Genomic DNA, 25402 nt, shown 5'->3' on the forward strand with positions numbered 1-25402 from the left:
ATGCCAAACTCCGCAGAGCTTGGGTGGGACAGGTGTATTTCTCATCTTTCAAATCAAACAGTATAGGCACAGCCATACTTATCCATAAAAATGTTCCATTCATAATTGACAAAAACATATCTGATCCGGAGGGGAGATTTATTTTGATAACTGGGTCACTATATGGTCAACCAATTACTATATTAAACATGTACGCCCCTAACACAGATACTCCTGCCTTCATGTAAAAAATTATAACCCTGTTCAATGAGCATTGTGTCTCCTTTGGCGTGGTGGCTGGAGATTTAAATTGTACCCTTAACCCAACCCTAGACAAATCATCTCAAGTCCCCACCACAAATCCTAGATCTGCAAAGATGTTGAACTCTCTTACTAAAGAGATGGGACTGATAGATATCTGGAGAGAGACTAATAGCTCATCTATGGACTATACATACTACTCTAATGTCCATAACACCTACTCCCGTATAGATTACATTTTTATCCCAAAGAGTTTCATAAATTCAGCCACATGTACAATCGGACCCATAGCACTTTCAGATCACGCCTTTGTCCACCTCTGCTTTGACCTCTGCAAAAACATCCCGAGGTCAAAGAGCTGGAAATTCAACACCTCCATGCTATCAAATGACGAGTTCCATACATTGGTAACTACATGGATAGACAACTACACACAAGACAATAAAGACTCTCCTGTTTCTCCGGCCACAATGTGGGACGCTGCTAAAGCCACACTAAGAGGTCATCTAATTGCATATGCTTCCTCTAAGAAAAAAGCAATAGAAGCACACAGGCTAGATCTTGAGAGGGAGCTGGAACGCTGTGAAAAAATACATAAACAATCCCTAGACAGCACCTCCTGGAGGTTAAAGCAGCCAAAGCCAAACTGAATTTGGACTACACTCGGGAGATAAAAAAAAAGTTTTCTTTACTAAACAGAAATACCATGAGTATAGCAATAGGCCCAGTAGATTGCTTGCTTACCAATTAAAAAAGGAGCAGTCAGAGCGTACAATCATGGCTATCCGAACAGCAGACGAGGTCATATATGACCCAAAAAATATCAATTTAACTTTTCATGATTTTTACTGCAAACTATATACCTCTGAGAGAAAACTCACAGAGGCAGAACTCCACTCTTTCCTAGAGGGAATCTCGCTACCTAAACTATCAGAGACCGACCAGGAAGATCTCAACTCCCCCTTCACTCCTGGAGGCAATTACCTCCATGCCACCTAATAAGTCCCCAGGCCCAGATGGATTCCCCAGAGAGTTCTACAAAGCTTTTTGGCCCCAGCTCAGCCCTATCTTCATGCCAATGCTGGAGGATTTTTGTTTTTGTTTTGAGGATTTTTTGTTTTTGTTTTTTGAGTTCTCCCAGACTCAATGCACACAGCTCGCATTACAGTGTTGCTAAAAAAGGATAAGGACCCCCTATCCTGCTCGTCCTTCCGGCCCATAAGCTTGTTGGATTTCGACTATAAAATAATTACCAAATTGCTCGCCAAAAGACTAAACACTCTTCTTCCCAAAATAATAAAAGCGGACCAAACTGGATTTATTAGAGACAGATACTCTTCTGATAACATTCGCCGTCTTTTTGATATTATTGATCAAGTAAACGCACAAAAGACCCTGTCCTGCTGGCTTCACTGGATGCTGAGAAGGCATTTGACAGGATGGAGTGGAGCTTTCTGTTTTCAGTCTTAGAAAAGTTCAATATGGGCCCAAATTTTATTAAATGGATCAAATCACTATACTCTCATCCAAATGCCATGGTGACTACTAATGGACTGAACTCTGACAGATTCCCTCTGGAACGGGGCACAAGACAAGGGTGCTCGCTGTCCCCGCTGCTCTACTTGTTGGGGGCGGAGCCTCTGGCAGAGCTGATAAGGAGCAATCTAAGTATTATGGGTGTTTCTGCAGGTGGCCTGCAGCACAAGATTTCGCTTTACGCGGATGATGTCTTGCTCTACATATCCAACCCTGAGAAATCCCTCCCTCTCATTTTAGACACAATTGCTCAGTATGGCAAGTTTTCAGGTTATAAGATCAATTTTAACAAATCCACCGTCTGCCCTCTCAATATTACACTCACCAGCTCTATGAAGACACTTTGTCCTTTCCAATGGAAAACACACGGGTTTCAATACCTCGGGATCTTCATAACACCAGATCTGAATAGCCTTTTTAAGGAAAATTATCTTCCACTCCTGGATCGAATCAAGAACGATCTCCAAATCTGGATCTCCCTCCCAATTAGCTTAGTAGGAAGACTTAATGTAATCCGTATGAACGTCCTCCCTAGACTAAACTACTTATTTCAGATGCTCCCATGCCATCTCCCAGTTTCCTCCTTCAAAACAACTAACCAAAGCATCACCAAATTTATATGGGGCAATAAAAAACCTAGGATCAAGTTTTCCACTTTATCAAAACCTGAATCTAAAGGTGGTCTTGCCCTTCCCTCCCTTCAACTGTACTACTGGTCTGCCCAAATCCGCAACATGCTAACATGGATCACAAACAGACAAGAGTCAACGTGGATTCAGATAGAAGCCCAATCCTGTGGTTCATTGCCCTTAAGTTCAATTATATTAATTAATAACTTTAGTGAAGTGGGCAACATAGCCAAAACCTTTGCGATTTACAGCACCCAACTAGCGTGGAGGGACTGTAAGAAATACCTGGGCATTTCCTCCCAAATATGTTCTCACTCGCCTATAGTAGGCAACCCAGACTTGCCAAAAGCCCTGAGGGATGCCAACTTTAATCTTTGGCATACTCTAGGAATCAGGAACTTTTCAGACCTATTTCATCAGAAAACCACTACACTGAAATCCTTTCAAGAGCTCTGCAGTGAATTCGATGTGCCAAGATCCCATTTTTTTTTAAATATCTTCAAATTAGACATGTAATTTCCTCATTTACCTCCAAGAGGAGGTTTAGAACTCAGTTGAATGAAGTTGAAACCCTTCTTGTCACAGCACAATCCATTAAAGGCAAAATATCATACATCTATAGACTCCTTTCTGAGAAAGGAAGCTCCTCCTTTACTCCTTTGAAAATAATCTGGGAAAAGGACCTTGGTCTGACTATCAGTGATGAGTTATGGGCGGAGGTTTGCGACAGGGTATACTGCTCCTCTACCAGTGTAAAAATGAAAGAATCTAATTACAAATTTTTGTACAAATTTTATTATACTCCTTTGAGACTCCATAGAATGAAAACAGATATGTCTCCTAACTGTAAAAGATGTACCTCTGAAAGTGGAACCTATATGCATGTATTTTGGAGCTGTAGGGAGATTTGCTTATGACTATTACATACTTTGCTAAGAAATGTATTCTTCTATTGTGGGCCTCTAATACCCCTCCTACATTTAAAATGTGGATTGACCAGATTGTTGACTTTCTTCCTCTTGAAAAGCTCACTTATGACCTCCACAAGAGACAGCCCAAGTTTGATAGACTCTGGTCTCCACTATTCAACTATATTTCAAACTGGACAGAGTGAACGGGGTGACTAGGGAAATGCGCAGATACATGTTGTGTAAGGTACTGTAAAACCTAAAAACGAATTATTGGCCCGTCGTCTCAGCGAATTAGAACCTTGATAGTGCTGCTGCAAGTGTTATATGTTTTTTTTTTGTTTTTTTTTTGTGTGTTTTTATTTTTATTTAGTTTTTGAGTACGTGTGCGTAGGTGTGTGTGTGTATATGTGCTTATGCATGTACGTACGTACGTATGTATGTATGTATGTATGTATGTATATATATATATATATGTACCAAGGAAAATATATAGATTAAGAAAAATAAATGCTTTTATTTGACTATCATTCATTTTAATTGTATTTTTATTTTTTCAAAAGTATTATTATTTTTTTATTTTTTATTTTTTTAAAGCCTGTCACATCTGTGAATGTGGAATGTGTTTTGTTGGTTGATTGAAAAACAAGAAAACTTAATACAACTTTTAATAAAAAAATAAATAAAAATAAAAAAGTGCTTTCCTCACCATCTTAAATCAGCCCGTCAGTCGAGGATGCCTGGTCATTCTTTAAAAGTAACTTCCTCTCCATTTTAGAAAAGCATGCCCCTTTCAAAAAATGTAGAACAAAGAACAGATATAGTCCTTGGTTCACTCCAGACCTGACTGCCCTTGACCAGCACAAAAACATCCTGTGGCGGACTGCAATAGCATCGAATAGTCCCCGCGATATGCAACTGTTCAGGGAAGTCAGGAACCAATACACGCAGTCAGTCAGGAATGCAAATGCTAGCTTTTTCAAACAGAAATTTGCAGCCTGTAGCTCAAACTCCAAAAAGTTTTGGGACACTGTAAAGTCCATGGAGAACAAGAGCACCTCCTCCCAGCTGCCCACTGCATTGAGGCTAGGCGACACGGTCACCACCGATAAATCCATGATAATGGAACATTTCAATAAGTATTTCTCTACGGCTGGCCATGCTTTCCTCCTGGCTAACCCAACCCCGGCCAAAAGCTCCATCCCCCTCGCAGCTACTTGCCCGAGCCTCCCCAGCCTCTCCTTCACCCAAATCCAGATAGCTGATGTTCTGAAAGAGCTGCAAAACCTGGACTCCTACAAATCAGCTGGGCTCGACAATCTGGACCCTCTCTTTCTAAAATTATCCGCCACCATTGTTGCAACCCCTATTACCAGTCTGTTCAACCTATTTTTCCTTTCTTCCGAAATCCCTAAAGATTGGAAAGCAGCCGCGGTCATCCCCCTCTTCAAAGGGGGTGACACTCTAGACCCAAACTGTTACAGACCTACATCCATCCTGCCCTGCCTTTCTAAGGTCTTTGAAAGCCAAGTTAATAAACAGATCACTGACCATTTCGAATCCCATCGTACCATCTCCCCTGTGCAATCCGGTTTCCGAGCTGGTCATGGGTGCACCTCAGCCACACTCAAGGCACTAAACAATATCGTAACCGAGATCTAACGTTAGCTAGCAGGAATCTTCTTAGCTAGCAAGTTCGAGTTCAAACATTATCAGTAGCAAGCTGGCTAACATTACATCCTATCAAACCTTATCGTCAGGTGCCACATTAGCTATGTAAATCTTCCTCTCCATGACATTACTTCAGATTAGGGAGAGGCTGTGTATTTAGCGAGCAACATCACATTACCCAGTAGGGAGAGGCTGTGTATTTAGCTAGCTACATCACATTACCCAGTAGGGAGAGGCTGTGTATTTAGCTAGCTACATCACATTACCCAGTAGGGAGAGGCTGTGTATTTAGCTAGCTACATCACAGTATCACAGCTAGCAGACCACACCTTGTTGTCTCTGGGTAATTAGACATAACTGTAAAATATTACACTGACCAAGGATGAACCTGGCCTTTGCCCGTCATGTCATCGGGCGAAAGCGGCCTTCACGGCGCCCGGGCGAGATGAATCAAACCCCCTCATTGGTAAACACGCCTTCATGACGCCCGGGCGAGATTAATCGAACCCCCTCATTGGTAAACACGCCTTCATGACGCCCGGGCGAGATGAATCAAACCCCCTCATTGGTAAATAGGCCTTCACGGCGCCCGGGCGAGATTAATCAAACCCCCTCATTGGTAAACACGCCTTCACAGCGCCTGGGGGAGAGTAATCGAACCCCCTCATTGGTAAACACGCCTTCATGACGCCCGGGCGAGATTAATCGAACCGCCTCATTGGTAAACACGCCTTCATGACGCCCGGGCGAGATGAATCGAACCCCCTCATTGGTAAACACGCCTTCATGACGCCCGGGCGAGATGAATCAAACCCCCTCATTGGTAAATAGGCCTTCACGGCGCCCGGGCGAGATTAATCAAACCCCCTCATTGGTAAATAGGCCTTCATGACGCCCGGGCGAGATGAATCAAACCCCCTCATTGGTAAATAGGCCTTCACGGCGCCCGGGCGAGATTAATCAAACCCCCTCATTGGTAAATAGGCCTTCATGACGCCCGGGCGAGATGAATCAAACCCCCTCATTGGTAAACATTGGAATGCAAGTAATCCAGGCCCAACCCATCCATACAATTCCCGACTCAATTCCAAATATCCTTTTGGACAACACTGATTTTATGACCAATATTATCCAATTAACACTTTGTAGTCAATTTTGCCACTAGAATGAATGACTCATATTAATACCACATAGTTTATACCTGAAAAGTTGATTCTAGGAGGCAGTATAATGGGTTAGTCAGATCTATTGGCAATTCACAGTTTGACTATTTACAACAAACTGATTGATCGAACCTTGAGAACATCACAACACTCTCAGCTAATCTCCAACACACAGAGAGAGAGAGACTCAGTGAAGAACAAACACTATTGTAAATAAAACCTGTTTATTTATTTTCCCTTTTGTACTTGAACTATTTGCACATCATTACAACACTGTATATATCCTATATCCTACATAATATGACATTTGAAATCTCATCAAAATTATTTTGGAACTTTTGTAAGTGTAATGTTTACTGTACATATTTTGTTAATTTCACTTTTGTTTATATATTTCACTTGCGTTGGCAATGTAAACATATGTTTCCTACGCCAGTAAAGCCCTTAAACTGAAATTGACTCACCTAGCGCAAGGAAAGAGAAGACCCACTGCAGCACGGCGGCTGTCTGGAGTCTCCTCCGCAGCGGGATGTTCAGCGGAGCGAACAGGATCTTCATCTCGGGAAACACACGACCTTTCCGGCTACAAGGTTTTAATCTGCCTGGTCCCGTTCTGTCTGTCTGGCTGCGGGTGTGTGAGAGAGAACACGTTGTTGTTTTGAGTGATAGCTCCTGATTTTCTTCAACAAAGTTCTGAAACGCACGGGTCAGGCTCGTGCAGCACCGTGGAAGTTCCGTTATCAACGTTACTCGGTTGTTGCTGGTTTTTAGTTAACCTTTCTAGTTTCAGTGACGGAGTTAATATCTGCAAACGAACTTTAGAAATTAACTAATAGAATAAGTCACCTGCAAGAGGACTCTCCACTCCACGTCACGACCTTCTTCCCGGAATGGAACCGTGTCAACCAATCAAAGGAGAGGAGAGGTCGGGAGGACAGATTTATACCAGAATAATAATAAATAGTAGTTTAAACTCTAGTTATTTATAATAATAATAGTAGTAGACCGAAACTCTAGTTATTTATAATAATAAGTAGTAGTAGACCTAAAGTCTAGTTATTTATAATAATAGTAGACATAAACTCTAGGTATTTATAATAATAATTAGTAGCTTAAACTCTGGTTATTTATAATAATAGTAGGCCTAAACTCTAGTAATTTATAATAATAATTAGTAGCTTAAACTCTAGTTATTTATAATAATAAGTAGTAGTAGACCTAAAGTCTAGTTATTTATAATAATAATTTGTAGCTTAAACTCTAGTTATTTATAATAATAATAATAGTAGACCTAAACTCTAGTTATTTATAATAATAAGTAGTAGTAGACCTAAAGTCTAGTTATTTATAATAATAGTAGACATAAACTATAGTTATTTATAATAATAAATAGTAGCCTAAACTCTATCTTATAATTAGTAGTAGAATAATTAGTAGTAGACCTAAACTCTAGTTATTTATAATAATAATTAGTAGTAGGTCTAAACTCTAGTTATTTATAATAATAGAAGGCTTAAAATCTAGTTATTTATAATAATAATTAGTAGTAGGTCTAAACTCTAGTTATTTATAATAATAGAAGGCTTAAACTCTAGTTATTTATAATAATAGAAGGCTTAAACTCTAGTTATTTATAATAATAATTAGTAGTAGGTCTAAACTTTAGTTATTTATAATAATAGTAGACCTAAACTCTAGTTATTTATAATAATAGTAGACCTAAACTCAATTTATTTATAATAATAAATAGTAGACCTAAACTCTAGTTATTTATTATAATAATAAGTAGTAGGCCTAAACTCTAGTTATTTATAATAATAATAATAGTAGACCTAAACTCTAGTTATTTATAATAATAATAGACATAAACTCTAGTTATTCATAATAATAAGTAGTAGACCTAAACTCTAGTTATTTATAATAATAATAGACATAAACTCTAGTTATTCATAATAATAAGTAGTAGACCTAAACTCTAGTTATTTATTATAATAATTAGTAGCTTAAACTCTAGTTATTTATAATAATAATAGTAGACCTAAACTCTAGTTATTTATAATAATAATTAGTAGCCTAAACTCTAGTTTATGTATAATAATAATAAATAGTAGACCTAAACTCTAGTTATTTATTATAATAATAAGTAGTAGGCCTAAACTCTAGTTATTTATAATAATAATAGACATAAACTCTAGTTATTCATAATAATAAGTAGTAGACCTAAACTCTAGTTATTTATAATAATAATAGACCTAAACTCTAGTTATTTATAATAATAATTAGTAGCCTAAACTCTAGTTTATGTATAATAATAATAAATAGTAGACCTAAACTCTAGTTATTTATTATAATAATAAGTAGTAGGCCTAAACTCTAGTTATTTATAATAATAATAGACATAAACTCTAGTTATTCATAATAATAAGTAGTAGACCTAAACTCTAGTTATTCATAATAATAAGTAGTAGACCTAAACTCTAGTTATTTATAATAATAATTAGTAGCCTAAACTCTAGGTATTTATAATAATAATTAGTAGCTTAAACTCTAGTTATTTATAATAAATAGTAGTAGACCTAAACTCTAGTTATTTATAATAATAATTAGTAGCCTAAACTCTAGTTATTTATAATAATAATAAGTAGTAGTCCTAAACTCTAGTTATTTATAATAAATAGTAGTAGACCTAAACTCTAGTTATTTATAATAATAATTAGTAGCCTAAACTCTAGTTTATGTATAATAATAATAAGTAGTAGACCTAAACTCTAGTTATTTATTATAAAAGTAAGTAGTAGGCCTCTACTCTAGTTATTTATAATAATAGTAGACCTAAACTCAATTTATTTATAATAATAAATAGTAGACCTAAACTCTAGTTATTTATAATAATAATAATAGTAGACCTAAACTCTAGTTATTTATAATAATAATAATAGTAGACCTAAACTCTAGTTATTTATAATAAATAGTAGGCCTAAACTCTAGTTATTTATGAAGGGTTAGACTAGACTAGACTAATGTTGTAGGTATGACGTTCCAGCAGGGTTAGGTGGTTCTGTAATGGTAGTGTTGTCTATCAGCAGGGTTAGGTGGTTCTATAATGGTAGTGTTATCTATCAGCAGGGTTAGGTGTTATCTATCAGCAGGGTGAGGTGGTTCTGTAATGGTAGTGTAATCTATCAGCATGGCTAGGTGGTTCTGTAATGGTAGTGTTATCTATCAGCAGGGTTAGGTGGTTCTGTAATGGTAGTGTTGTCTATCAGCAGGGTTAGGTGGTTCTGTAATGGTAGTGTTGTCTATCAGCATGGTTAGGTGGTTCTGTAATGGTAGTGTTGTCTATCAGCAGGGTTAGGTGTTATCTATCAGCAGGGTTAGGTGGTTCTGTAATGGTAGTGTTATCCCCCCCCCCCCCCCTCAGAACAGCCTCAGTTTGTCGGGTCATGGACTCTACATTGTGTCAAAAGTGTTCCATAGGGAAGCTGACCCATACTTCCCACTGTTGTCAAGTTGGCTGGATGTCCTTTGGGTGGTGGACCATTGATACACACAGGAAACGGTTGAGTGTTAAAAACCCAGCAGAGTTGCAGTTCTTGCACCTGGCACCTTCTATCCTACCCCGTTCAAAGGAACTTACATATTTTGTCTTGCTCATTCACCCTCTGAATGGCACATGTACACAATCCATGTCTCAATTGTCTCAAGGCTTAAAAATCCTGTCTCCTCCCCTTCATCTACACAATTTGAAGTGGATTTAACAAGTGACATAAATAAGGGATTGTAGCTTTCACCTGATCAGTCTACGTCATGGAAAGAGCAGCTGTTCATAATGTGTTGTGTACTCTGTGAAAATGAGGCCCCTGGAATCTGTGGCGCTGCAGTAGTATTAGTAGTGTTGCCATCTATCAAGTCTGGTGTGCTGCAGTCTCTCTCAGGATCCACCAGAGGGAGCACACAGACCACAGAATCCACTGGACACCTCCATTACAGATAACCGTTTGTGTTCTGGTACAAAGCTTGTAGCCTGCAGCCAGAATTGGAGATACAGCGGCCTCTGAAACACTCCTCTCTCCATCTCTTTATCTCTCTCCACCTCTCCATCTCTCTATCTCTCTCCATCTCTCCATTTCTCTCTCTCTCCATCTTTCTCTCCAACTCTCTCTCCATCTCTCTCTCTCTCTCCATCTCTCCCTCCATCTCTCTCTCAATCTCTCTCCCTCCACTTCTCCCTCCATCTCTCTCTCTCCATCTCTCACTCTCCATCTTTCTCTCTCTCATTCTCTCTCCACCTTTTCATCTCTCTCTCCATCTCTCACTCTCTATCTTTCTCTCCATCTCTCCATCTCTCTCTCCATCTCTCTATCCACACGTTGAAATGCAGTCTGTCTTCTGTGGCCAAACTGTCATTCTGTTTATCATTTCAGGTCCACACACACAGGTTGTTGAGGTTATAATGGAGGGTAGTAGGGGTGGGGCCAGATGGGATAGATGTGTCCTATTGGCGGAGAGCAGGGGCTGATTATGACGTGGACATGTATCCAGGCTCGAGCCCGTTTTACCGCAGTATCGTCGCGCCGCAGTAGAACAGAACAGTCAGTCTCGCATCGTCTGTGACTGTAGATTAGTCTTCTATCGATAGACTATAGCACCTGTCGTCATCACCGGTGGATTGAAAAGCCTAGCATTTATTCTGAAACACCTCGCGCATTTTACCGGACTAGACAGACAGATAACGGTCATTATCGGGACATCTCATTTTACCGCGCCAGACAGCCAGAATCCTCATTTTTAGTTGATACCGAGTACAAACTGCCGCACGATACGCAACGGGCACCATGAACAACAAGGAAGATGAGCGCGTGGACACCGGAGTCAAGGAGCCATACTTCTGGAACCCTCGGACACACGAGTTCCTGGGCCGGACCGCAAGCAGCTGGGGTCAGTCAGTCTCTCTCTCTCTGTCTCTCCCTCTCTCTCTCTCTCTCTCTCTCTCTCTGTCTCTGTCTCTCTCTCTCTGTCTCTGTCTCTGTCTCTCTCTCTCTCTCTCTCTCTCTCTCTCTCTCTCTCTCTCTCTCTCTGTCTCTCTCTCTCTCTGTCTCTCTCTCTGTCTCTCTCTCTCTCTCTCTCTCTCTCTCTCTCTCTCTCTCAGATGGTTTGAATCTGTCCAGTGATCCTTCATGCGAGTAGCCCCCCTCCTTTCAGTCCAGTAGGCTGACATTATATGATGTGTGTTGTGTGTTTAAGGCTGTGGCTGTAATTACAAGCAAATAACTGCCGGTCTCATGGTAATTGACCGTTAATGAACATAAACACCTTTCGCATCTTCCACACAGCCTACAAGCCACTGATGAAGACCTTTGGAACGTCTACGTTTAAAAAAGACTAATAAATCCATGTAATATAGTCTACACCATCACAATAAATCCATGTAATATAGTCTACACCATCACAATAAATCCATGTAATATAGTCTACACCATCACAATAAATCCATGTAATATAGTCTACACCATCACAATAAATCCATGTAATATAGTCTACACCATCACAATAAATCCATGTAATATAGTCTACACCATCACAATAAATCCATGTAATATAGTCTACACCATCACAATAAATCCATGTAATATAGTCTACACCATCACAATAAATCCATGTAATATAGCCTACACCATCACAATAAATCCATGTAATATAGTCTAGACCATCACAATAAATCCATGTAATATAGTCTACCTACACCATCACAATAAATCCATGTAATATAGCCTACACATCACAATAAATCCATTATTTATTTTAGACAGGCCTAAAGAAACATGATATGAAGAAAATGTGGTCTATTTCAGAAGAACAGAATAGCATACTCTGAGTTGTCCTGATGTTATGGCTCCCGAGTGGCGCAGCGGTCTAAAGCACTGCATCTCAGTGCTAGAGGCGTCACGACAGACCCTGGTTTGATCCCGGGCTGTGTCACAACCGGCCGTGATCAGGAGTCCCATAGGGTGGTGCACGAAACACTAGCCTATGTCAGTCTACTATCTATGTCCTATTCTATTGGTCAACTTGTCCTTCTGTACCAGAAATACATTTTCCGAACATACTCTGGGACATTTGTGGAATGCGATAGATCCAAAATTAATACAACCACTTGCATCAAAAAAACTTTGACAAGCAATGAGGTAATAGCAGAACTTTTAGCTTAAAATGTGAACATACTATGAGGCTATTTCTTCACGTTATGAGCGCAGCAATGCGCACACGGCAGTGGACTATAAGCGCAAATGTTCCAAAATGCAATCAATTCATGGGAAAACATAATTCTCAAAAGTGAGTGCGTGTGCATGTAATGGTTTATTATAAAGGTGCATTTTATGGTGAAAATGATCTTCCCCAAACTGGAAACTCAAGCTCCTCCTGTGTAGTTAGGCTCTGTACCCAGTGTAAAGAGGATTAATGTGCTTCATTAGAAATACTTATTTAATACTAAACTTATTCAAACATATAGGACTATGGGCTAGACTACATGAGGTGTGATACTAACCTTATAGTACTATGGGCTAGACTACATGAGGTGTGATACTAACCTTATAGGACTATGGGCTAGACTACATGAGGTGTGATACGAACCTTATAGTAAGTACTATGGGCTAGACTACATGAGGTGTGATACTAACCTTATAGGACTATGGGCTAGAGTACATGAGGTGTGATACTAACCTTATAAGACTATGGGCTAGACTACATGAGGTGTGATACTAACCTTATTAAAACATATAGGACTATAGGCTACATGAGGTGTGATACTAACCTTATAGGACTATGGGCTAGTCTACATTAGGTGTGATACTAACCTTATAGGACTATGGACTAGACTTCATGAGGTGTGATACTAACCTTATAGGACTATGGACTAGACTACATGAGGTGTGATACTAACCTTATAGGACTATGGGCTAGACTACATGAGGTGTGATACTAACCTTATAGGACTATGGGCTAGACTACATGAGGTGTGATACTAACCTTATTGAAACATATAGGACTATAGGCTACATGAGGTGTGATACTAACCTTATAGGACTATGGACTAGGTTACATGAGGTGTGATACTAACCTTATAGGACTATGGGCTAGGTTACATGAGGTGTGATACTAACCTTATAGGACTATGGACTAGACTACATGAGGTGTGATACTAACCTTATAGGACTATGGGCTAGGTTACATGAGGTGTGATACTAACCTTATAGGACTATGGGCTAGACTACATGAGGTGTGATACTAACCTTATAGGACTATGGGCTAGACTACATGAGGTGTGATACTAACCTTATAGGACTATGGACTAGGCTACATGAGGTGTGATACTAACCTTATAGGACTATGGGCTAGACTACATGATGTGTGATACTAACCTTATAGGACTATGGGCTAGGCTACATGAGGTGTGATACTAACCTTATAGTACTATGGGCTAGACTACATGAGGTGTGATACTAACCTTATTAAAACATATAGGACTATGGGCTAGACTACATGAGGTGTGATACTAACCTTATAGGACTATGGGCTAGACTACATGAGGTGTGATACTAACCTTATAGGACTATGGGCTAGGTTACATGAGGTGTGATACTAACCTTATAGGACTATGGGCTAGACTACATGAGGTGTGATACTAACCTTATAGGACTATGGACTAGGCTACATGAGGTGTGATACTAACCTTATAGGACTATGGGCTAGACTACATGAGGTGTGATACTAACCTTATATGACTATGGGCTAGGCTACATGAGGTGTGATACTAACCTTATATGACTATGGGCTAGGCTACATGAGGTGTGATACTAACCTTATAGGACTATGGGCTAGGCTACATGAGGTGTGATACTAACCTTATTAAAACATATAGGACTATGGGCTAGGCTACATGAGGTGTGATACTAACCTTATTAAAACATATAGGACTATGGGCTAGACTACATGAGGTGTGATACTAACCTTATAGGACTATGGGCTAGACTACATGAGGTGTGATACTAACCTTATAGGACTATGGACTAGGCTACATGAGGTGTGATACTAACCTTATAGGACTATGGGCTAGACTACATGAGGTGTGATACTAACCTTATAGGACTATGGACTAGGCTACATGAGGTGTGATACTAACCTTATAGGACTATGGGCTAGGCTACATGAGGTGAGAATGGACCATTATTATGCACCAGTTTCGAAACAGGTGCAAAATAGATGTCATCTATGCACTTAAATAGTGAATGAAGGTTTATTTTCTCATGGTTCATTTTCCTGCCAGCCAGGTAGGCTATACTCCTGTTGTAAAGAGAAGCAATGTGCTTAATATTAGCAAAGTTGAGAAATAAATATAGTAGGCATAGCCTATAGATAGCTGATGGGATCCTCCTCTTTTTATTAGAGGCCATCACTCTGTTTTCTCCCGCATTTACATAGCCTATAGAAATGTTGGTCAACATGAGCTCATGAGCTCTCATGAAGTGTTTGATTAGTTTTCCAATTAGATTTGTATTGATGTCAGAGTGATTAGAGGGACAATAGAGTGCTGAGTACCAGGCAGTTAGCAAGTTTGGTAGGTTACTAATGACCAGCAGCAGCATCAGAGCTTGATTACCAGAGCCTAATTACCATGACTCGTAACCGCCGGTATGGTGGTCACCATAACAGCTCTAGTTGAGGGACGCTCCTCACACACTCACAGGTGGGACACACACACATACAGGCTGATCTGATGAGGATGCTGTCATTCTGCTCAATCTGTACTAGAGGAGGGTTACAGAGGGGGGAGAGGAGAGATAGAGGACAGAGAGAGAGGGGGGTAGAAAGAAAGGATAGAGAGAGAGGGGGAGAGAGAAAGAGGACAGAGAGAGAGAGATAGAGGACAGAGAGAGGGGGGGGGTAGAAAGAAAGGACAGAGAGAGAGGACAGAGAGAGAAAGAGGACAGAGAGAGAGGGGGGGGGTAGAAAGAAAGGACAGAGAGAGAGGGGGGAGAGAGAGAGAGAGGACAGAGAGAGAGGGGGGTAGAGAGAAAGGACAGAGAGAGTGGGGGGGGAGAGAGGGGAGAGTGAGAGATAGAGGACAGAGAGAGAGGGGGGTAGAGAGAAAGGACAGAGGGAGTGGGGTGGAGAGAGAGAGGGCAGAGAGAGAGAGAGAGATAGAGGACAGAGAGAGAGAGGGAGAATGAGGACAGAGAGAGAGAGAGAGAGAGAGAGAGAGAGAGAGAGAGATAGATAGAGAGAGAGTGTATGTGATGACTAGTCTAATCTGGATTAAAGTAGAATTTGATTCGTCTGTTTAATCTGGCTGCTGAGCGTCTGCTGCTGGACGGAATATAGAACACAAAACATAGAACACATAATATAGAACTCAGAATATAGAACTCAGAATATAGAACTCAGAACACAGAACATAGAATATAGAACATAACACAGAACTCAGAATCTAGAACACAGAACATAGAACACAGAATATAGAACTCAGAATATAGAACATAGAACACAGAACATAGAACTCAGAATATAGAACACAGAACATAGAACTCAGAATATAGAACATAGATCATAGAACTCAGAATGTAGAACATAGAACATAGAACTCAGAATATAGAACTCAGAATATAGAACATTGAACACAGAACATAGAACTCAGAATATAGAATGTAGAACACAGAACAGAACACAGAACTCATAATCGAGAACACAGAACACAAAATATAGAACATAGAACACAGAAAATAGAATACAGAACACGGAATACAGTCCAGTATCTGTTCTGTTCTCTACAAACACACACACCCTTGCGTGAGGGTTGTTCTTGGTATGACTCTGTATAATCCATGTATAATCTTTATTCTAAAGAGGAGGGCGAGATGGAGGCCGGATGAGAGGGAGGGGGATGAGAGGGAGGGCGGATGAGAGGGAGGAGAGGATGAGAGGGAGGGAGGCTGAGAGGGAGGAGAGGATGAGAGGCAGGGAGGATGAGAGGGAGGGAGGCTGAGAGGGAGGAGAGGATGAGAGGCAGGGAGGATGAGAGGGAGGGAGGATGAGAGGGAGGGTGAGAGGGAGGAGAGGATGAGGGGGAGGGAGGAGAGGATGAGAGGGAGGGAGGATGAGAGGGAGGATGAGAGGGAAGATGAGAGGGAGGGCGAGAGGGAGGAGAGGATGAGAGGGAGGAGAGGATGAGAGGGAGGGAGGATGAGAGGGAGGAGAGGATGAGAGGGAGGAGAGGATGAGAAGGAGGAGAGGATGGGAGGGAGGGAGGATGAGAGAGGAGAGGGAGGAGAGGATGAGAGGGAGGAGAGGATGAGAGAGCAAACAGAAAGCAGCATTCTAAATAAACCATCTGAAATGATTAATCAGGATCAGAATGCATTCAGGAGAGGTACTGGACACAGGATCAGAATGCATTCAGGAGAGGTACTGGACACAGGATCAGAATGCATTCAGGAGAGGTACTGGACACAGGATCAGAATGCATTCAGGAGAGGTACTGGACACAGGATCAGAATGCATTCAGGAGAGGTACTGGACACAGGATCAGAATGATCCTCACAGTGAAATGGTTAATGACCAGTCCTTAACCAACAGGTGTAGACCTCACAGTGAAATGGTTAATGACCAGTCCTTAACCAACAGGTGTAGAGCTCACAGTGAAATGCTGACTGACCAGCCCTTAACCAACAGGTGTAGACCTCACAGTGAAATGCTGACTGACCAGCCCTTAACCAACAGGTGTAGACCTCACAGTGAAATGCTGACTGACCAGCCCTTAACCAACAGGTGTAGACCTCACAGTGAAATGCTGACTGACTAGCCCTTAACCAACAGGTGTAGACCTCACAGTGAAATGCTGACTGACCAGCCCTTAACCAACAGGTGTAGACCTCACAGTGAAATACTGACTGACAAGCCCTTAACCAACAGGTGTAGACCTCACAGTGAAATGCTGACTGACCAGCCCTTAACCAACAGGTGTAGACCTCACAGTGAAATACTGACTGACCAGCCCTTAACCAACAGGTGTAGACCTCACAGTGAAATACTGACTGACCAGCCCTTAACCAACAGGTGTAGACCTCACAGTGAAATACTGACTGACCAGCCCTTAACCAACAGGTGTAGACCTCACAGTGAAATGGTTAATGACCAGTCCTTAACCAACAGGTGTAGAGCTCACAGTGAAATGCTGACTGACCAGCCCTTAACCAACAGGTGTAGACCTCACAGTGAAATGCTGACTGACCAGCCCTTAACCAACAGGTGTAGACCTCACAGTGAAATGCTGACTGACCAGCCCTTAACCAACAGGTGTAGACCTCACAGTGAAATGCTGACTGACTAGCCCTTAACCAACAGGTGTAGACCTCACAGTGAAATGCTGACTGACCAGCCCTTAACCAACAGGTGTAGACCTCACAGTGAAATACTGACTGACAAGCCCTTAACCAACAGGTGTAGACCTCACAGTGAAATGCTGACTGACCAGCCCTTAACCAACAGGTGTAGACCTCACAGTGAAATACTGACTGACCAGCCCTTAACCAACAGGTGTAGACCTCACAGTGAAATACTGACTGACCAGCCCTTAACCAACAGGTGTAGACCTCACAGTGAAATACTGACTGACCAGCCCTTAACCAACAGGTGTAGACCTCACAGTGAAATGCTGACTGACCAGCCCTTAACCAACAGGTGTAGACCTCACAGTGAAATGCTGACTGACCAGCCCTTAACCAACAGGTGTAGACCTCACAGTGAAATGCTGACTGACCAGCCCTTAACCAACAATGCAGTTCAAGAAATATAGTTAATAAAATATTTACTAAATAAACTATGGTAAAAAAAAAGTAATACAATTAAAATCCACTCACCGGACCCATATTTATTTTCAATCTCTTTTCGATTTTTAATTCGATTATACCTTCGGGTAACCTCACCCAATGTGATACGGAATCGCTATTATGTTTAATTTTTAGAACACATTCAAGAACCTCCAGAAGCTAACCAGCATACTAGCTTACAAGCTATTAAGTCATTGTTAGCCACTGCTAGCGGCTTTTACCATCTGCACAGTCAGACAGTTTTTTTTAGTCTGGATAACTGTCTCTCCACAACAACGCCGGATTCCTGCCGTAATCCCTGGACCACTACTTCTGATCTTCACAGCTAGCTTGCACGCAGTACCGAAGCTATCCCTGAGGCCCACTTCCCGGGCTACTCAGCTGTTCACCCGAACCCCACTCATACACGGCTAGAGCCCAATACTCCACCGGATCCTGGCTGTAAACTTGACTACATAGCTGATGCCTGCTGGACACTGATCACTTGGCTATGTAGCTGATGCCTGCTAGACTGTCCATTAATCGCGGTACTCCATTCTGTTTGTTTATGTTTTTGTCTGTCGGCCCCAGCCGCACTCAGGCTCTGTGTGTAGTTAATCCAACCCTCTCTGCCTAGTCAACGCCATTTTACCTGCTGTTGTTGTGCTAGCTGGTTAGCTGTTGTTGTCTCACCTGCTGTTTTAGCTAGCTCTCCCAATCAACACCTGCGATTACTGTATGCCTCGCTGTGTCTCTCTCAAATGTCAATATGCCTTGTATACTGTTGTTTATGGTAGTTATCATTGTTTTAGTTTACAATGGAGCCCCTAGTTCCACTCTTCATACCTCTGATACCTCCTTTGTCCCACCTCCCACACATGCGGTGACCTCACCCATTACAACCAGCATGTCCAGAGATACAACCTCTCTTATCATCACCCAGTGCCTGGGCTTACCTCCGCTGTACCCGCACCCCACCATACCCCTGTCTGCACATTATGCCCTGAATATATTCTACCATGCCCAGAAATATGCTCCTTTTATTCTTTGTCCCCAACGCTCTAGGCGACCAGTTTTGATAGCCTTTAGCCGCACCCTCATACTACTCCACCTCTGTTCCGCGGGTGATGTGGAGTTAAACCCAGGCCCTGCATGTCCCCAGGCACTCTCATTCGTTGACTTCTGTGATCGAAAAAGCCTTGGTTTCATGCATGTCAACATCAGAAGCCTCCTCCCTCAGTTTGTTTTACTCACTGCTTTAGCACCCTCTGCTAACCCTGATGTCCTTGCCGTGTCTGAATCCTGGCTTAGGAAGGCCACCAAAGATTCTGAGATTTCCATACCTAACTATAACATTTTCCGTCAAGATTAACTGCCAAAGGGGGAGGAGTTGCAGTCTACTGCAGAGATAGCCTGCAAAGTAATGTCATACTTTCCAGGTCCATACCCAAACAGTTCGAACTACTAATTTTAACCTGTTGAGTCTATGGGGGCGCTATTTCATTATTGGATAAAAAAACGTGCCCGTTTTAAGCGCAATATTTTGTCACGAAAAGATGCTCGACTATGCATATAATTGACAGCTTTGGAAAGAAAACAGTCTAACGTTTCCAAAACTGCAAAGATATTATCTGTGAGTGCCACAGAACTCATGCTACAGGCGAAACCAAGATGAAACTTCAAACAGGAAATTAGCAGAATTTCTGAAGCTCTGTTTTCCAATGTCTCCTTATATGGCTGTGGATGCACCAGGAACGAGCCTGCGCTTTCTGTCGTTTCTTCAAGATGTCTGCAGCATTGTGACGTATTTGTAGGCATATCATTGGAAGATTGGCCATAAGAGACTACATTTTCCAGGGGTCCGCCCGGTGTCCTTTGTCTAAATTGGTGCGTAATCTTCAGTTGCGGTCATTTCCTCCTGGGATTCAGGACAGAAAGCACACTTCCACGAATGATATATCATCGAAGAGATATGTGAAAAACACCTTGAGGATTGGTTCTAAACAACGTTTGCCATGTTTCAGTCGATATTATGGCGTTAATTTGGAAAAAAGTTCGGCGTTTTGATGACTGGATTTTCGGTTTCTTTTGGTAGCCAAACGTGACGCACCAAATGGAGCGATTTCTCCTAAACAAATAATCTTTCAGGAAAAACTGAACATTTGCTATCTAACAGTCTCCTCATTGAAAACATCTGAAGTTCTTCAAAGGTCAATTATTTTATTTGAATGCTTTTCTGGTTTTTGTGAAAATGTTGCGTGCTGAATGCTAACGCTAATGCTAACGCTAAATGCTACGCTAGCTAGCTACTGTTACACAAATGATTGTTTTCCTATGGTTGAGAAGCATATTTTGAAAATCTGAGATGACAGTGTTGTTAACAAAAGGCTAAGCTTGAGAGCTAGCATATTTATTTCATTTAATTTGCGATTTTCATGAATAGTTAACGTTGCGTTATGGTAATGAGCTTGAGTCTGTATTCACGATCCCGGATCCGGGATGGCTAAGTGCAACTGGTTTTACTCTCTCCAGAAATAAGTCTCTCACTGTTGCCACCTGCTACCAACCCCCCTCAGCTCCCAGCTGTGCCCTGGACACCATTTGTGAATTGATCGCCCCCCATCTAGCTTCAGAGCTTGTTCTGTTAGGTGACCTAAACTGGGATATGCTTAACACCCCGGCAGTCCTACAATCTAAGCTAGATGCCCTCAATCTCACACAAATTATCAAGGAACCCACCAGGTACAACCGTAATTACATAAACATGGGCACCCTCATAGATATCATCCTGACCAACTTGCCCTCCAAGTACACCTCCGCTGTCTTCAACCAGGATTTCAGCGATCACTGCCTCATTGCCTGTATCCGCTACGAATCCGCAGTCAAACGACCACCTCTCATCACTGTCAAACGCTCCCTAAAACACTTCTGCGAGCAGGCCTTTCTAATCGACCTGGCCCGGGTATCCTGGAAGGATATTGACCTCATTCCGTCATTCGAGGATGCCTGGTCATTCTTTAAAAGTAACTTCCTCTCCATTTTAGATAAGCATGCTCCGTTCAAAATATGCAGAACTAAGAACAGATATAGCCCTTGGTTCACTCCAGACCTGACTGCCCTCGACCAGCACAAAAAACATCCTGTGGCGGACTGCAATAGCATCGAATAGTCCCCACGATATGCAACTGTTCAGGGAAGTCAGGAACCAATACACGCAGTTAGTCAGGAAAGCCAAGGCCAGCTTCTTCAGGCAGAAATTTGCATCCTGTAGCTCTAACTCCAAAAAGTTCTGGGACACTGTAAAGTCCATGGAGAACAAGAGCACCTGCTCCCAGCTGCCCACTGCACTGAGGCTAGGTAACACGGTCACCACCGATAAAACCATGATTATCGAAAACTTGAACAAGCATTTCTCAACGGCTGGCCATGCCTTCCTCCTGGCTACTCCAACCTCGGCCAACAGCTCCGCCCTCCCCCGCAGCTACTCGCCCAAGCCTCTCCAGGTTCTCCTTTACCCAAATCCAGATAGCAGATGTTCTGAAAGAGCTGCAAAACCTGGACCCGTACAAATCAGCTGGGCTTGACAATCTGGACCCTCTATTTCTGAAACTATCCGCCGCCATTGTCGCAATCCCAATTGCCAGCCTGTTCAACCTCTCTTTCATATCGTCTGAGATCCCCAAGGATTGGAAAGCTGCCGCAGTCATCCCCCTCTTCAAAGGGGGAGACACCCTGGACCCAAACTGTTACAGACCTATATCCATCCTGTCCTGCCTATCTAAGGTCTTCGAAAGCCAAGTCAACAAACAGGTCACTGACCATCTCGAATCCCACCGTACCTTCTCCGCTGTGCAATCTGGTTTCTGAGCCGGTCACGGGTGCACCTCAGCCACGCTCAAGGTCCTAAACGATATCATAACCGCCATCGATAAAAGACAGTACTGTGCAGCCGTCTTCATCGACCTGGCCAAGGCTTTTGACTCTGTCAATCACCATATTCTTATCGGCAGCCTCGGTTTTTCTAATGACTGCCTTGCCTGGTTCACCAACTACTTTGCAGACAGAGTTCAGTGTGTCAAATCGGAGGGCCTGTTGTCCGGTCCTCTGGCAGTCTCTATGGGGGTGCCACAGGGTTCAATTCTCGGGCCGACTATTTTCTCTGTATATATCAATGATGTTGCTCTTGCTCCGCGCGATTCCCTGATCCACCTCTACGCAGACGACACCATTCTGTATACTTCCGGCCCTTCCTTGGACACTGTGCTATCTAACCTCCAAACGAGCTTCAACGCCATACAACACTCCTTCCGTGGCCTCCAACTGCTCTTAAACGCTAGTAAAACCAAATGCATGCTTTTCAACTGTTCTCTGCCTGCACCCGCACGCCCGACTAGCATCACCACCCTGGATGGTTCCGACCTAGAATATGTGGACATCTATAAGTACCTAGGTGTCTGGCTAGACTGTAAACTCTCCTTCCAGACTCATATCAAACATCTCCAATCTAAAATCAAATCTAGAGTTGGCTTTCTATTCCGCAACAAAGCCTCCTTCACTCACGCCGCCAAACTTACCCTAGTAAAACTGACTATCCTACCGATCCTCGACTTCGGCGATGTCATCTACAAAATAGCTTCCAATACTCTACTCAGCAAACTGGATGCAGTTTATCACAGTGCCATCCGTTTTGTTACTAAAGCACCTTATACCACCCACCACTGCGACCTGCATGCTCTAGTCGGCTGGCCCTCGCTACATATTCGGCGCCAGACCCACTGGCTCCAGGTCATCTACAAGTCCATGCTAGGTAAAGCTCCGCCTTATCAGTTCACTGGTCACGATGGCAACACCCACCTGTAGCACGCGCTCCAGCAGGTGTATCTCACTGATCATCCTTAAAGCCAACACTTCATTTAGCCGCCTTTCGTTCCTCTTCTCTGCTGCCTGTGACTGGAATGAATTGTAAAAATCAATGAAGTTGGAGACTTTTATCTCCCTCACCAACTTCAAACATCTGGTATCTGAGCAGCTAATCGATCGCTGCAGCTGTACATAGTCTATTGGTAAATGGCCCACCCAATTTACCTACCTCATCCCCATACTGTTTATATTTATTTACTTTTCTGCTCTTTTGCACACCAGTATCTCTACCTGTACATGACCATCTGATCATTTATCACTCCAGTGTTAATCTGCAAAACTCCTCATGCCTTGTGCACACAATGTCTTTTTTTTCTACTGTGTTATTGACTTGTTAATTGTTTACTCCATATGTAGCTCTGTGTTGTCTGTTCACACTGCTATGCTTTATCTTGGCCAGGTCGCAGTTGTAAATGAGAACTTGTTCTCAACTAGCCTACCTGGTTAAATAAAGGTGAAATAAAAAATAACACAAGAAAATTACATAACAATACCATGGGTTCTATATACAGGGGGCACCGGTACCGAGTTTGCGGGGATACAGGTTAGTCCACGGCATAGACTACCAAGATAACTCTCGATTATAATCACAGTCGTGTATACACCCCCCCACCCTGTATATCCCCCCCACCCTGCATATCCCCCCCACCAGATATATATCTCTCCTGGAGAGAGTTTGCTGCACTGAAAGTAAAGGGGCTGAATAATTTTGCACGCCCAATTTTTCAGTTTTTGATTTGTTAAAAAAGTTTGAAATATCCAATAAATGTCGTTCCACTTCATGATTGTGTCCCACTTGTTGTTGATTCTTCACAAAAAAATACAGTTTTATATCTTTATGTTTGAAGCCTGAAATGGGGCAAAAGGTCGCAAAGTTCAAGGGGGCCGAATACTTTCGCAAGGCACTGTACAGTCGCTGTGGGGACGACGTCCTCGATGCACTTGTTGATGAAGCCAGTGACTGAGGTGGTATACTCCTCAATGCCATCAGAAGAATCCCAGAACATATTCCAATCTGTGCTAGCAAAAGAGTCCTGGAGCTTAGCATTCGCGTCATCTGACCACTTCCGTATTGAGCAAGTCACTGGTACTTCCTGCTTTAGTTTTTGCTTGTAAGCAGGAATCATGAGGATGTAATATTGGTCAGATTTGCCAAATAGAGGGCAAGGGAGAGCTTTGTACTCGTCTCTGTGTGTGGAGCAAAGGTGGTCCAGAGTTTTTTTTCCCTCTGGTTGCACATTTAACATGCTGGTAGAAATGAGGTAAAACTGATTTAAATTTGCCTGCATTAAAGTCCCCGGCCACTAGGAGCACCGCTTCTGGATTTTCTTGTTTGCTTATGACCTTATACAGCTGGTTGAGTGTGGTCTTAGTGCCAGCATCGGGTTTGTGGTGGTAAATAGACGACTACCAATAATACAGATGAGAACACTCTTGGTAGATAGTGTGGTCTACAGTTTATCATGAGGTATTCTACCTCAGGCGAGCAATACCTCGAGACTTCTTTAATATTAGACATCGTCACCAACAGTTATTGACAAATACACCCTCGCCTCTCGTCTTACCAGAGGTAGATGCTCTGCCGATGCACTGAGAAGTCAGCCAGCTCTATTTTATCCATGTCATCGTTCAACCATGTCTCTTTGAAACAGAAGATATTACAATTTTTAATGTCCCATTGGTAGTATAGTTTTAATAGTAGATCGTCCAGTTTGTTTTCCAATGATTGCACGTTAGCAAGAAGAACGGGTGGCAGTGGAAGAGGAGGAGAGAGAGAAGATAGAGGAGAGAGGAAAAAAGAGGAAGAGGAGGAGAGAGAGATGTGGAGGAGAGAGATGATAAAGAGAAAGATGGGAGCAGAGAGAGATGGAAGAGGAGGAGAGAGAGGAAGAGGAGGCGAGAGAGAGACAGAAAGAGGAGAGACAGAAAGAGGAGGAGAGAGAGAGGGGGAGGAGGTTAGAGAGAAGAAGAGGAGGAGAGAGAGGTGAAAGAAGGAGAGAGATGAAGAGCGAAATGGGAGGAGAGAGAGAAGAGCGAGATGGGAGATGAGAGAGAAATGGGAGCTGAGGAGAGAGCGAGAAGATAGATGAGACGAGAGAGAGATGAGGAGGGGGAGAGGAGAGAGCGAGAGAGATGGGAAGGAAGGAGAGAGGGAGAAGGAGAGGAGAGAGAGGAGAGATGAGAGATTAAGAGAAATATAGGAGGGGAGAGAGATGGGAGGATAGAGAGAGGAGAGAGAGAGAGAGAGAGAGAGAGAGATGAGAGGGAGAAGAGAGTGTTGGGAGGTGAGAGGGAGGAAGAGGAGGGGAGAGATGGGAGGCAAGGAGAGAGAGATGGGAGGGGAGGAAGAGGAGGAGAGCGATGGGAGGGGAGGAGAGAGAGGATAGAGAGAAGAGAAAGATGGGAAGGGAGAGAGATGGGAGGAGAGAGAGGATAGAGAGAAGAGAAAGATGGGAAGGGAGAGAGATGGG

The 25402-nt window shown here is 42.4% G+C and overlaps 2 protein-coding genes across 7 annotated transcripts in view; one reads left to right on the forward strand and one right to left on the reverse strand.

Annotated features, from left to right (window-relative positions):
* Positions 1-7093, reverse strand: part of LOC110518554 (2-acylglycerol O-acyltransferase 2-A) — a 31792-nt gene extending 24699 nt beyond the window's left edge. Inside the window, exons 1-2 of one of the 2 annotated variants that reach the window (XM_090183296.1) lie at positions 6994-7093; positions 6612-6772 (exon numbers count right to left, since the gene is read on the reverse strand). In XM_090183296.1, the coding sequence (XP_090039422.1) occupies positions 6612-6705 (94 nt within the window). In that variant the 5' untranslated portion in view covers positions 6706-6772; positions 6994-7093. Of the gene's footprint in view, positions 1-6611 lie in introns of both variants that reach the window. The other variant, XM_090183295.1, reaches the window with a different exon arrangement.
* A 3419-nt stretch (positions 7094-10512) lies between these two features.
* Positions 10513-25402, forward strand: part of atp1b2a (ATPase Na+/K+ transporting subunit beta 2a) — a 110431-nt gene continuing 95541 nt past the window's right edge. For 3 of the 5 annotated variants that reach the window (XR_016483001.1, XR_016483003.1, XM_090183299.1), the window contains exon 1: positions 10669-11085. Coding sequence is in view for 2 of the 5 variants with exons in the window: in XM_090183299.1 (XP_090039425.1) it covers positions 10983-11085 (103 nt within the window). In the remaining 3 variants the exon portion in view is untranslated. Of the gene's footprint in view, positions 11086-25402 lie in introns of all 5 variants that reach the window. The other 2 variants (XR_016483002.1, XM_036986989.2) reach the window with 1 other exon arrangement.

The sequence above is a fragment of the Oncorhynchus mykiss genome, chromosome 9 (assembly GCF_057628025.1).
Source record: "Oncorhynchus mykiss isolate SJ-2025 chromosome 9, ASM5762802v1, whole genome shotgun sequence".
NCBI lineage: Eukaryota > Metazoa > Chordata > Actinopteri > Salmoniformes > Salmonidae > Oncorhynchus > Oncorhynchus mykiss.